The sequence below is a fragment of the Cetorhinus maximus genome, chromosome 4 (assembly GCF_964194155.1).
Source record: "Cetorhinus maximus chromosome 4, sCetMax3.hap1.1, whole genome shotgun sequence".
NCBI classification, from domain to species: Eukaryota; Metazoa; Chordata; class Chondrichthyes; order Lamniformes; family Cetorhinidae; genus Cetorhinus; species Cetorhinus maximus.
In genome coordinates this window covers 2,955,615-2,968,597 of record NC_135882.1, presented here as the reverse complement: position 1 = coordinate 2,968,597, position 12,983 = coordinate 2,955,615, and the positions used below count along the sequence as shown (strand labels likewise).

Below are 12,983 nucleotides of genomic sequence, written 5' to 3'. Positions count from 1 at the left end.
TGTGGTACTACTGGAAGAAGAGCCAGGAAATGTTCATATTGTTGTCTGTGGGATCTCGCTGGGATAAAATTGGCTGCTGTGCTCCTATGTTATAACTCTAGCTACACTTTAAATATACTTCTTTGGCTGTAAAATGCTTTGAGATGTTCTGAGGTCACAAAGTGTAAGTTCCCTACTATTAACAATTTTTGCCTGAAGGATTTAAGCAGGAATGCATTAGCCTGATTATACACCAGTGACATTAAATATAGAATTCCAACTGAAATCTAATTACTGCATATTGACTATGCAGTAAAGCAGCATTATTCTGAATACTGGGCTAGTGAAAGTAAGATACTTACACTTTGAAAACACTTAGAATGCAATTGAAAGAGCACTTTATTTTAAACCAATTGTTTCTTTGTTAAACAGTTGAACATATCAGTAGAATAAACATGATACATTAGAATAAGGCATTAAATACTTGCATTAAATAGGTCAATATAAATTTAATACTTATACAGTAATGTAATTGGTAGAGCTAATCATTGTTCATAACCTGCACAGGTTATATGGGTTCAGTGTCATTGGAAGCGGCTTGTGTAATTAATCTGCCAATGCAGATACCAAGACACAAAGATCAGGAATCGCAAACAAGTTTAAATCTGTTTCATTCCTCAAACAATCTCCATCATAAGAAAGAAGATGTGGGCCTCACCCAGGGAGTGTTGAGTAAGTGTCCAGTTGCAGCTCCTCTGATGGAAGGAGCTTAGCGCCAGGGCAGAAGAGGCACATGGGAATAGAGAAGATGGAGGTCCTGTACATCAAAGTTGAGAGGCTTAACTAAGAGCTGAGATGTCTGGGTGAGGATCTAATCTGCAGGATACTAGCTGCAAGCTGTAGGGGAGAAACAATGTACAAGGAATTGGAGAGTGAACACAACGTGGTTAAACAGGAAGAGGAATAGCTTCAAGAAGCAAGACTTATTAGAGGGAGGAAAATGTTGTGAATTATGTTTTGACGATTCCTTACGTAATTTTGATTTTAATTATTATTGAATAATTCTCCTTTTAGGGAGCCAAATCTTGCTAACCAGGTTTCTCCATAAAAGAAGCCATGCAAGACTCACCCAAAGTCCTCAAAGCCCTCACTCTACAATTATTGTCTCTAGCTAGTGGGACACACAAGAGGCAATGAGATGGGGCGTAACCCAAACCAGCTGGAGAATGACCTGACTAGAATGGAGTGACACAACAGACATTTAGCACAAGTTGTTTCTTGTTGCAAGTGGCATCTTTTTGACATTGTATTTTTTGATGAATTCTGTGTACTGCCTGTGAAATTTGACTTCTTTGATTATCTAAAGACCATGAAGAATGTACAGCCCTAGTCATTGGTTTGTGTTTTAAGAATAATTGGATTTTATCTTTCAAAACAAATCTATATACTGTAAGTTTAAGATAACATTTATTTGCATATTAGTTGTAACAAAGAACAGTGATGTATAATTACAGTTTAGGAACAAAATGGCACACTGATGGTACAGTCCTGCTCAACTAGCAATGACTTTTCTGGAGTAAGTGGTGTAAAATATGTATAGAAAACACAATCAAATTTATTCAAGATCCCTTTTAATATCGGTTGCAATTCTGGTGGATTGGAATGGTTAACCTGCAGCTATTTCACCAGAGGTACTACAGACACTTGTGGGGTTGTGAATAGCTCAAATCAGTGGTGCACAAGCCACACTCAAGAAACCAGACTTCACAATTTGTCAAATGAATTATAGAATCTTACAACTCAGAAAGTGGCCATCTGGCCCATCATATGGCATGTAGGAGTTTGAAAGGGTTATCCAATAAATGGCTTACTATCACTAAGTAATCATGTGGCTTTTATTTTATATAAATCAAGATTTCATAAAATGTTGGCGAGTTATTGATTTTCAGTTGGATTCGACCAAGGCACCAAAGTTAAATGTGTGGGGGTTTGGGGTGATCCACAGCAAATAACTCATTGATTCTCCCCACTCCTCAACTGCTGTGTGTTCTCAGCATTTCCTTTTTCTACCAGAGTTATATGTACTTGATGAATGAAACATTTTTGATTTTCTATAAAACACAAATAAATGAAAAATTCTAAATGACAAGAGGAAATAACCTTTTCTTTTTTAAAAGAAAAAGGAAAGGCTTACAAAATTTGATTTTAGAATTAGTGAGAAATTTGGGCGAAGATCTAATTGAGGTGAAATTCGTAAATGATTTGATAGGGATTATATAGAGAAACTATTTCCTTTGATAGGGGAATCCAGGACACAATGGGACAGAACCTTCAAATTAGAGCTAGGTCCATATGGGATTGAGATCAGGTAGCACGTTTTTACACAAAGAGCAACGGAAATCAGGAACACACTCTCTCTCATAAAAGGCTTGGGATGCTGGGGGTCAACTGAACTCTTCAAGAATGCGAGGAGTTTTTTTAATATCAGGGAAGGGTTTGAAGAGATGGGGATCAAAGGCAGTAATGGAGTTGAGGTAAAGATCAGCCATGGCCTACTTAAATGGCGGAAGAGGCTTGAGGGATTGGATAGCCTCCTATTCCTGTCTTGCTAAAAACAGACCAGACAGCATAAACTAACAAGAATATCATCAACACCTGCTGGGAGTGGAGCAGATTATTGGATTGTGAATCATTTCAAAATTTAGAAATTGATGTAGTGACATGGTCTAGAGATATTCGCTCAATCTGGATGGGAGGATGCAATGAGCTTTGCTCAGGACTATTCCTTTTGTCTTTTCTACTTTTCCTTACAGGAGACCAGGGGAGTGGGATGTTGTGGTTATTTCACAGTCAAAAGTTTTAGAATATTAATCTATGTGAGGAATAAATTAAATATGTTTGAAGATCACAACATACGATACCATTAATCGATAGTTATCGTGTCCTCTCCATCCAGCGGGAAAAGTTGGATGGAACTGTTGGGACCCGGGGATTTCAGGCGAAAGCGAAACGACCCATAAATTTTGCCGGATCTTCCACTAGCTGCGAACCTCTGCCTCCTGTATAATTCACCTTTACAGATTGATATCATTAACAAAGTGGAGAGGAGTATTCCCCCCAGGGTCAAGAGCCCAAGTCCAGCGATGACACACCTGTCCAGGTGAGCGCCTACCCGGGCGCTCTCCCTTTGAAGCCTCTCCATCTCCCGGGCTGAAACGCTGTCTGGGTTCACGGTCACATCGCGGGGGATCAGGTAGGATACGATGACCAGGGTGATCCCGCTGAACAGGAAGAGCAGGGCGCTGATGAAGCCGTAATCCACCGGGGCGTCCGAGCTGCCGGATGAACTGTCATCATCAGACCCGACCGAGAGTTCCTGCAGCCCTTGGGGGATCGGCCTGATGTCACTGGAGGAGCCGTGGTAGGACTGGATGGGGTAGTTTTTGTCGGAGAGCGCGGGGCTTGCCCGTTGCAGGTTGACATTTTCATCCACATAGGCGAAAGATGTTTCCAGCTCCTGGTCACAACACACCTTAATGTCCTTCCCGCCCAGGCAGGGCTGCCTGTGTTTGGAGCTGTAACAGTCAAAGGGCGCTGTCCCTGGTGCTGAACCCGGGAAGGCGGTGTGGAATCCCCAGTCCAGTTCCTTCCACGCACAGGGTTGACTTTTCCCTTCGTCCAAGAAAACTAATTCCACAGAAGCCATTTGAAAATGGGGGTTGGTTATGTGTGTGTGGGTGGGGGGGACCGCCCCCAAGCAATGGGTGTCCTTTAAGGCATCTCTGATAGGAAGCAGCTGCCTGCACCCCTACAGGGAGACTCACAGCTAGCTCTCCATCGGGTCGGTACTGACTGCAAAATAAGCCCTCAGGCAGCACCGGCTTCCAAGGAGACAGTTAGCACCAGAATGTCTCCATGAAGCACAAAGTCAGAATCAGTGCCTCCCCCATCTCTCTGCTCCTGTCGCTCGTCATTGGAACATAGGTAACCCTCTGGCTGTGGGGGAAATAGCGGGTAGGGCTGGTGTTAAATCGAGAATTAACCGATTGGACACGTCTATCTGTTGATTTGAAAAAAAAAGACAAGTTCATCAGAATAATCGGGTAATATCGAAAACTCACACAGATCCTTCACGTTGCACTATCTGCACATTAGTCTTCGCTAATTTACAGCCTCAATCGCCACTGAGGACAAGAGGCAGCGGACGCTCTGGATTTTACAGGATTCGAACTTGCATCAAGATCGCGGCCGTGGTTAAAACAAAAAAGAGAGAGAAACCTCATTCCCATGATCAAGTCCGCTTTAAATCCTTTGCAACCGCGGATAGAAACCATTAGCATGAAATCAAATTAGTTCTGGGCAGCAGATGGTATTCTCCCTCTCACTCCACTTAAACCGTGTGTTTGCAATGAGCTGGGTTTTAAACCTCAAGCAAAGCAATTTAGACGTGGAAATACATCCGAAAATCAAGGGCTGAAACTTTTTCCCATCCTGCCACACCGGGAAAAATGTTTTTTTTTATAGATGGAATTGTTACCCAATCAAAGGCGATAAAGTTCAAACCAACGCCCAACCAGCCTCTGCCAAGAACTCTCCTGCCAGAAACAAACATCTTGTAGTTTACTGACACGCTGCCTGGATTGATTCAGCTCCCTCTCTCTCTCTCTTTCTCTCTCTCTCTCTGCCTCCGAAGAACAGGAAAGAGTGAAAACATCTCTGACAATAATTAGCACCGATCTCGCAATCGCACCAGTGAAGAGAATGCAACCAGAGCCAGCCTTGCTCTTCCCCTGACATACCTCCTCCAGCCCTTTGTGTGATATTTTGCTCCCGGCTTGTCCTCCTCAGTATAATTGAGAGTGGAGCAGTGGCTGATCAGCAGCCCCCCTGGCTCTCGGCTGCTCCGCTCACATTCTGGACCTGATGATGTGTCAATCCTGGACTCGCAGCGGAAACTCAGGGCTCCAGATCTCCAACAGGCCGAGCACTCTGGGAACTGGAGTCTCACCATTCCGCATACCAGAGCCCTCCCTTCCTGTCTGTCTAGCAAACTACACCTGGATTCACTGCTTCAAGCGAGAAGGGGCTTTCAAAGCCAGCTTGGATCTCACGTTAAACACGTGCACAGCCATTACTTGACACACAGAAAGGTTTCGATGCAGAAAGAAGCCTCGCCATCGCTCTATCACAGAATGGTTACAGCCCAGAAGGAGGCCATTCGGCCCATTGTGTCCCTGCCGGCTCTCTGCGGGAGCAATTCACCTAGTCCCACTCCCTCGTTCTTCCCCTCCCCCCCGCCCCATTGCTCTACACATTTTCTCTTCAGGTGTTTATGCAATTCCCTTTTGAAAGCCACAACGGAATTTGCCTTCACAATTTTCCAATGGCTGAGCCAGTGTTTTATAGACACGCAACATTGCTTTTGCACTCTATTTATGCCCCTCTTTATACATCCCAGGGTCCTTTATGCCTTTTTCGTCACTTTCCCAATCTGCCCTGCCACTTTCACTGATTTGCACACATCTCACTCCAGGTCTCTCTGCTCATGCACCCTGTCCAGAATTGTACCTCCAGGTCTCTCTGCTCCTGCACCCCGTCCAGAATTGTACCCTTTATATTATATTGTCTCTCCTCATTCCTCCTACCAAAATCTATCATTTCACACTTCTCTGCATTAAATTTCATCTGCCACTTGCCCATCCATTCCACCAGCCTATGTCCTCTTGAAGTTTTACACTATTCCACTCACAGTTCACAATACTTTGAAGTGTAATAACATTTGCAAATTTTGAAATTGTGTCCTGCACACCCAGGTCTAGGCCATTAATATATATCAGGAAAAGCAGTGATGCTAACACCAACCCCTGGGGAAGTTGTTCAACACTAATCTGTTTTCTATCACTCAGCCAGCATTGTATCCTTGTTGCTGCTTCACCTTTTATACAACCAATGAAGTACTTTGGAAGTATAGTCACTGCTGTAATTCAGGAAACTTGGCGGCCAATTTATACACAGTAAGATCCCACAACAAGCAGTGTAATAAATGACCAGATAATCTGTTTTGGTGCTCGGGGACAAATATTGTCCAGGGTATCAGGGAGAACACACCTCCTAATTTTTTTAATACTGCCATGGGATCTTTTGCATCCACTATGAGAAGGCTTAGCTTAATGTCTCACCTGAAAGACAGCATCTCAGGCAGTACAGCACTCCCTCAGTGCTGTCCGAGAACACCAGCCTAGATTTTGTGTTCAAGTCTCTGAGGTTAGTCAGGAATCCACAACCTTTGACTCAGAGACATTGAACATGAAATGACATGTTAACATGTATAAAATATACTTTTTTAAATTTAGTATGAGCTTTATATATATGGGTTTTCTTTGATCAAGCTTGTCTTATATTGAGTCTATAAAACAATAAAACTAGGAACTTTTTCACAACTAAACATCATAGAATTGACCCTAAAATAAAAGCCAAATACTTCAGATGCTGGAAACCTGAAATAAAAACAGTAAATGCTGGAAAATCTCAGCAGGTCTGGCAGCATCTGTGGAGAGAGAAACAGAGTTAAATGTTCGAATCAAATATGATCCCTCTTCGGAGCTGAGGGAGAGTCAAACTAGACTCTCTCTTTCTATAGAATTGACCCTATTTGCTATCCCATTGATGAAATGTTTGCATTTCTATAGCACCTCAGGGAGTACTGTTGAACTGTAGTCACTTATAATGCAGGAATTACCCCCCAATATGGGCACAGCAAGATCTCACAAGGAGTAATCTGACCAAACAATCTGTTTGGTGTTCATTGAGAGATAAACACTGGCCAGAGCTCCTCTACTCATTCTTTGAAATAGCGCCATGAAATCAATGTTTTACATCCACCTGACAAGGCAGGACCCCCTCAGCAGTCCACTGGGCGCATTAACTTATGTTTTCATGCTGAAGTCCTGTAGCAGGACTTGAACTTACAGCTTTCTGAGTCAGAGGTGAGAGTGCTACCCCTGAGCCACAGCTGACTCCAAGGATGGCTCTGGATGCGGTTTTCCTTCAAGCTTTCATCCACATTGTGATGAAACTGCTGTATCAAAAACTGCCTATGTTATCAGGCGGGGGAGGGGAGGGGGGAATCACTGCTCTCCCATCTCTGCTGGGGATTGATGATACAACCCTAACCACTATGGAGCCTGTAGAGAGGACGGGAGCACACCTTAAATGTCAAGGGTTTCCTTCAATCTATACAGGCACTGCTCTGTTAAAGGAGGGATTGATGGGATCATTTGATCACATGATCTTTTACCATCTGTGCCTTGGGTTTTCATCATCTCATGCGTTGAATCAATTGCTGAAACGGGTTGATATCTGCTCCCTTTGTCATGGTCAGTTAAACTGGGAAGAAGCGCAATGTCCACCCCTTTGATAATGCCCTGTCAATATAACACCTTTACCTTTCTCCGGGGGAGTTATAGTTACTAAAGCGATCCTTGGCATTTGGCCATCACAGTGGATTCACTTATTCTGGAATGCAAATGTACTATCCCCATTGTGCTGTTTTATATTCGACACATAACATGGAATTGCATTAGTTCATGAGAGTACAGTGTGCAGTTTTCTAAGAGAATGCAAATGTGCAATAATGACTATTTTTACAGTTAGTGTCACGGCTAATACTGCACGGTATAACAGATTCTGTGTCGGCAGCAATAATCTCAAACCTCTCTTAGATTTCATTTTCATCTTCTAGCTGGCGAGAAATTTTGTATACCATTTCATTCCCTGTCTGGTGAAATCCTTCGCTACATCAAACTGCCATTTTATGGGCAACAGCGAACTAGAAGAAGTCGAAATGAGAGAAGTGGCCTGTCACGCCAAATGAGCCTTATCAACACTTCAGCTCATACCAAACTCCCGCCGATGTTAGTCCTCTCTCAGCATCCAACCGCAGTTACAGAGCATTTCTGAGAATGGATTGCAGGATACCGAGAACTCGGTGAGACTCGAAAGACTCAGTCTGTCAGTGATGGGTTCTCACTCACACACACTGTGGGATGGCGAAATTACGTTAGTCCTGTGCAAACATTTATTTATTCCTCACAGGGTGCTTTGATGGTAATTACTGAGAAATTACTCACTGACCCTAATGTATTAAACTTCTGGTCAAAAACTTAATCTGAAACGTTAACTCTGTTTCTCTCTCCACAGATGCTGCCAGACCTGCTGAGTCTTTCCAACATTTTCTGTTTTTATTTCAGATGTCCAGCATCCACGGGGTTTTGCTTTTGTGTAGGTCTCCAGCATTCTAAAGGATGAATAATAACCCTGTGTATAGGGACAGCTGTCATACCATGCTAGACAGAAAGCACTCTCCTAGTGCATAAAGTATTTTGATAGTGAAACTGTTTTCGCTGGCAAGAGGGTCAATAGCCCCTCTTGAAGTTCGGCATAAAAGCCAAAGGGAAGATGTGGAGAAATTCTTAAAAGCAGCAGTGAGTAATGATAATCCGAATGTGTTGTCCGAAAGGACAGTAAAAGCAGATTCAATAGTAACTTTCAAAAGGCAATTGGATAAATACTTGAAAAGGAATAAATTGCAGGGCTGTGAGGGAAAGGGGATTAATTGGATAGCTCTTTCAAGAGCCAGGACAAAAAGAGAGGACAAGTTGCGGGGGGAGTGCATTTGTGAAGCAGCCCATCAGGACTCACTGATACCCAGTGCAGAATGAATACGACAGACATGCCTGAGCAGGAGCAGCCAACAGCATGAATAGTGACTGTAGCTCAACAGTTAATGAATGGGGAATCAACTGGTATCCAACTCTTGGTCAAGAGTTAACAGCCAGACACTGATACTAATTCAAGTGAAAGTCAGCAACCTACTGAATTTCTTTTGTTACTGAATCCTTGCACCAACAGAAGACATCACCACATTGGATCACAGAGGGAAGCAATAATCTGTTTTGACAGAGTTGCTGTTACTGTTAATCCTGCACTGCATAATACATTCTGCATCTGCAACAATGATCTCAGGCCTCTTGATGATCCCAATTTACAACTTCAATTTGACTAACAAATAAGGGTCATCATAGTCCAAACAGTGCCTGAACATTTCGAGACCCTCATTTCTTAATCAAATATGACAAAAAGTGTTTCCAATTCCTGTGCCTGCATGTCATTTATTCCAGTTGAGTGTAAAGTTTCGAAGAATGGATATAATCAGGGAAGAATGAAATGGCTGGGGCTTGTGGTCTTTAAAATGATGAAATGTTTTGAGAAGATAAATGTGGAGACATGGGGGAGTCCAAAACTAGAGAGGCCACGAGAAAAATAAATCAAACCTGAAAATGCTGGAAATACTTAGAAAGTCTGGCAACACCTGTGGAGGGAAAGAGTTAATCTAGTAGAACTATGACCTTCCATCAGAACTGGGAAAAGTTAGAAATGTAATAGTTTTTGAGCATTTTGAGATTTTTTGGTCATAAATATTAGGCAGTCTAATAAATCTACTAGGAAATTCAGAAGGAACTTCTTTACCCAGAGAGAGTTGAGAATGTGGAACTTGATACCACAGGGAGTGGTTGAGGTGAACACTATAGATACATTTAAGGGGAAACTGGATAAACACATGAGGGAGAAAGGAATAGAGGGATATGTCGATAGAGTGAGATGAAGTGGGGTGTGAGAAGGCTCATGTGTAGCATAAACACCAGCATGGACCGGTTGGTCTGAATGGCCTGTTTCAGTGTTTGTACATTCTATGTAACGTTGGAGCTGAGAATAACCAGCTCATGATCGTAAATCAAGACAGAAACTGAGATCCCTCGTCCCTCTTTGATCCTATTTTTCCTTCATTTTCTCTCTGGGGAGACTGCATTCACTGCTTTGAGGATAATGGAGGTTAAGTAGATGAGTATAAAAGACTGAGGGAGTAATTTTAGAAATCGTATAAATCATAGAAATCAAAGAAATTCATGCCATAGAAAGAGGACATTCAGCTGAACAGGCAGGTTTTTAACTCAATCAAAACCCATCCATTGACACTGAGTTCAAATTGGACCCATTGTGTTTGGGCCAGCTAAGAGCTCCTCTGCCTAATTACACTCTCCAATTCTTAGCCTTGGGGGTTCAGGCACTTCAAGTGCATATCCAGGTACTTTAGATTGCAATGATTTCTACTGCTACTGTCTTTTCAAACAGTGAGATCCAAACTCCTGCTGGGTGAAACAACTCCCCTTAACTCCCCTCTAAATCAACTACAAATTACATTAAACCTGGTTATTGAAAGAATTTAATTTAATGTTAATAAAAGGACTTGCATTATACAAATTAGGAGCAGGTCCCTTCAGCCCCTCGACTTCGTTCCCCAATGTCTAACTGCTGAGCACTGATTTTGGGCCTCTGATGTTATTAATAACATGGCGGCAGGGAGGGAGTGGAGGTCAGGCTGCTGGTGCCCGTGGGGATTGGTGAGGAGGAGAGGCAATGGTGACCAGCCACGCTGCCTGTTCTTTAGTCAGGAAGTGGATTCTTCCTGACCCTGCCTCTAAACGCAGGAACATTTACTTATCTTCCTTGTGGTTTCACCCAATGCAGCCCACGGGGGTAGCTGAAGCATGCATTAAGCCCTTATTTGCATGTGCAATGGAGCTAATGCTGCTTTTGGTGTGGGTAAAGGACAGAGGGGAGTCAGCACACCCTGGATGAAAATATGTGCCCGCTTCTTGCCCCCTATTTTGGGGTCCCAGTTTTCACATTCTAGGCAAAAACAGAATTACCTGGAAAAACTCAGCAGGTCTGGCAGCATCGCCGATGCTGCCAGACCTGCTGAGTTTTTCCAGGTAATTCTGTTTTTGTTTTTGGATTTCCAGCATCCGCAGTAGTTTTTTGTTTTCACATTCTAGGCTGTTATTTCTGCTGATGTGGAAATTAAGAATTAGGGGCATAATTTTAAAATTAGAATGAGGCTGTTCAGGCTCGAAAATCGGGAAGCGCCATTTCACACAAAGGCCAGTGGAGATCTGGAAGTGTCTCCCACAAAACCTCTGGATGCTGGGGGGGCGGGGGCGTCAATCAGAGCTTTCAAAACTCAGATCAATAGATTTTTGTTGGGTAAAGGACATGGCGAAAAGGTGACTAAATGGATTTGAGGTGCAGATCAGTCATGATTTGATTCTGTAGCTAATGTTCCTGTGCTCAGTGAACAGGAGGTAAATAGCCCTCAGCTCTAAGCAATGTCTCTTTAAATTACATTATAGCGTACTTCAGATATTGCTTCTTTCTATCTCTATGTCTGTAGCTGCAAATATGACAAATTGTCCCTTTTGTGGTTTCCAGGCCAGTGAGCATCCTAATAATCGAAATGATACGCGAAAATCTGCCTTTAAACTCTAAGGATATAAAATAAGATGACATGAGCTGAGATTGGCCTGAACTAAATCGATGAGAGATTCACAATGGCTAACATTCCGTATGCTTTATGCTTGAGCGCTGCACTTGTGCACTCTATTCGCAGCTCCAACATTCAGCTCCTTTTCACAATTTCCACACCAACTTTCTACTGAACTGCTTCGTGAGCCGACGTAGCTGACCTGATAAGCGGTTGGAATGCCAACGGTCCTTTAATATCATCCAGATGTGAACACATCTGTCCGGGGAGATCCTCAAAAACAGCTGCATTGATCTCATTTCGACTTTGGAAAAATTTCAAACCTTACCCTTGATGACTGTCTTTCTGTGTTTGATTTGGTAACTTTTTTTTCAAGCGATAAACATGAGAATGAAAGGAACGGCAATGAATATTCTCCCTCAGACTACCCCAGGAAGGGCAATTTCTAGCAGTTCTTGACTAGTTCAGCGTTCAGAACGAGGAAGGACATGATGGGGCAATTTGCTACCCAGGTATAAAAATGGCCCCGCAGATTGTCCATTTTCTGCAAACAGAATCCAGTGCAGCACATTGAAATTCTACCCTAGTGAGTGGATTCTTTCTAACTCATTTCAAGGCACTTCTTGGGAGCCAATGGAGGACAAAGGCCACAACAAAACCAAAATCCCGCCTGTGCTGGAAATCTGAAATAAAAACACAAAACGCGGCAAACACTGGACAGGTCAGCCAGCACCTAGTGGAGAGTGAAACGCAGTTAGCGTTTCAGGTCAACGACCTTCCCTCAGAACTGAAAAAAGCCAGAGATGCAACAGGTTTTAAGCAAACGCTGATGTCGGAAAAGCGAGGATGGGGAATAGAGCCAAAGTGAAGGCCTGTGATGGGGTGGAAGGTAGGAGATATTAACTGATGATAGGGATGATGGTGCAAATTCAAAAGGAGGTGCCAATGGACCAATGAAAGAAATACATGATGGGTCTAGAGGAGGTGGGAATGGCAACAGCAGAATCATTGCCAACAGCTGCTGTTTGAGTAAACAGGAGCAACGGTTATGATCTGAAATTGTTGAACTCAATGTTAAGCTTGTAAGGCTGAAAAATCCCTAATGGAAAGATGAGGCGCTGTTTCTCGAGTTTCAAAGCACATGATCTCATTTGGCATTCCCAGTGCAGCACCAAGGGAGTGCTGCACTGTTGGAGGCACCATCTTTTGGATGAGATGTTAAACTGAAGCCTCATCTAGCCTTTCAGGTGGATGTAAAATATACCATAGCACTAAGGTAGGGGAGCTCTTCCCGGGATCCTAGCCAATGTTTATCACTCAACCAACATCACTAAAACAGATTACCTGCTCACGTAGCTCACTGATGGCTGTGGGATCTTGCTGTGTTAAAATCGGCTGCCACGTCTTCGACATTGCAACATTTCAAATTGGCTGCAAAGTAGTTTGGGATATCCTGAGGTTATCAAAGGCACCAAGTAAATGCAAACTTTTCTCTCTTTTGTTGTGCTGGATTTTTCCCGCCAGGAGAGATAGTTTCTCAAGCAGTGCTCGAGACAGTGTGACCAGGGCCCTTTGTAATGTTACCATGGGCTGGATTTTATGGGAGGTTGGTTGGAGGGGTGCA

The 12,983-nt window shown here is 43.1% G+C and overlaps 1 protein-coding gene across 1 annotated transcript; it reads right to left on the bottom strand.

Moving 5' to 3' along the window:
- Positions 1-356: 356 nt before the first annotated feature.
- LOC144679443 (transmembrane protein 74-like) lies at positions 357-5,020 on the bottom strand. Its single transcript, XM_078539826.1, has 3 exons — positions 4,779-5,020; positions 2,901-4,039; positions 357-876 (listed from the first exon to the last, which is right to left on the bottom strand). The coding sequence occupies exon 2, from the start codon at positions 3,683-3,685 to the stop codon at positions 2,903-2,905; it is 783 nt and encodes a 260-aa protein (XP_078395952.1). The 5' UTR covers positions 3,686-4,039; positions 4,779-5,020; the 3' UTR covers positions 357-876; positions 2,901-2,902.
- Between the last annotated feature and the right edge of the window lie 7,963 nt (positions 5,021-12,983).

Bases quoted from the DNA above. Each gene is read 5' to 3' on its own strand.
- LOC144679443 (XM_078539826.1), bottom strand. From the start codon at position 3,685: ATGGCTTCTGTGGAATTAGTTTTCTTGGACGAAGGGAAAAGTCAACCC.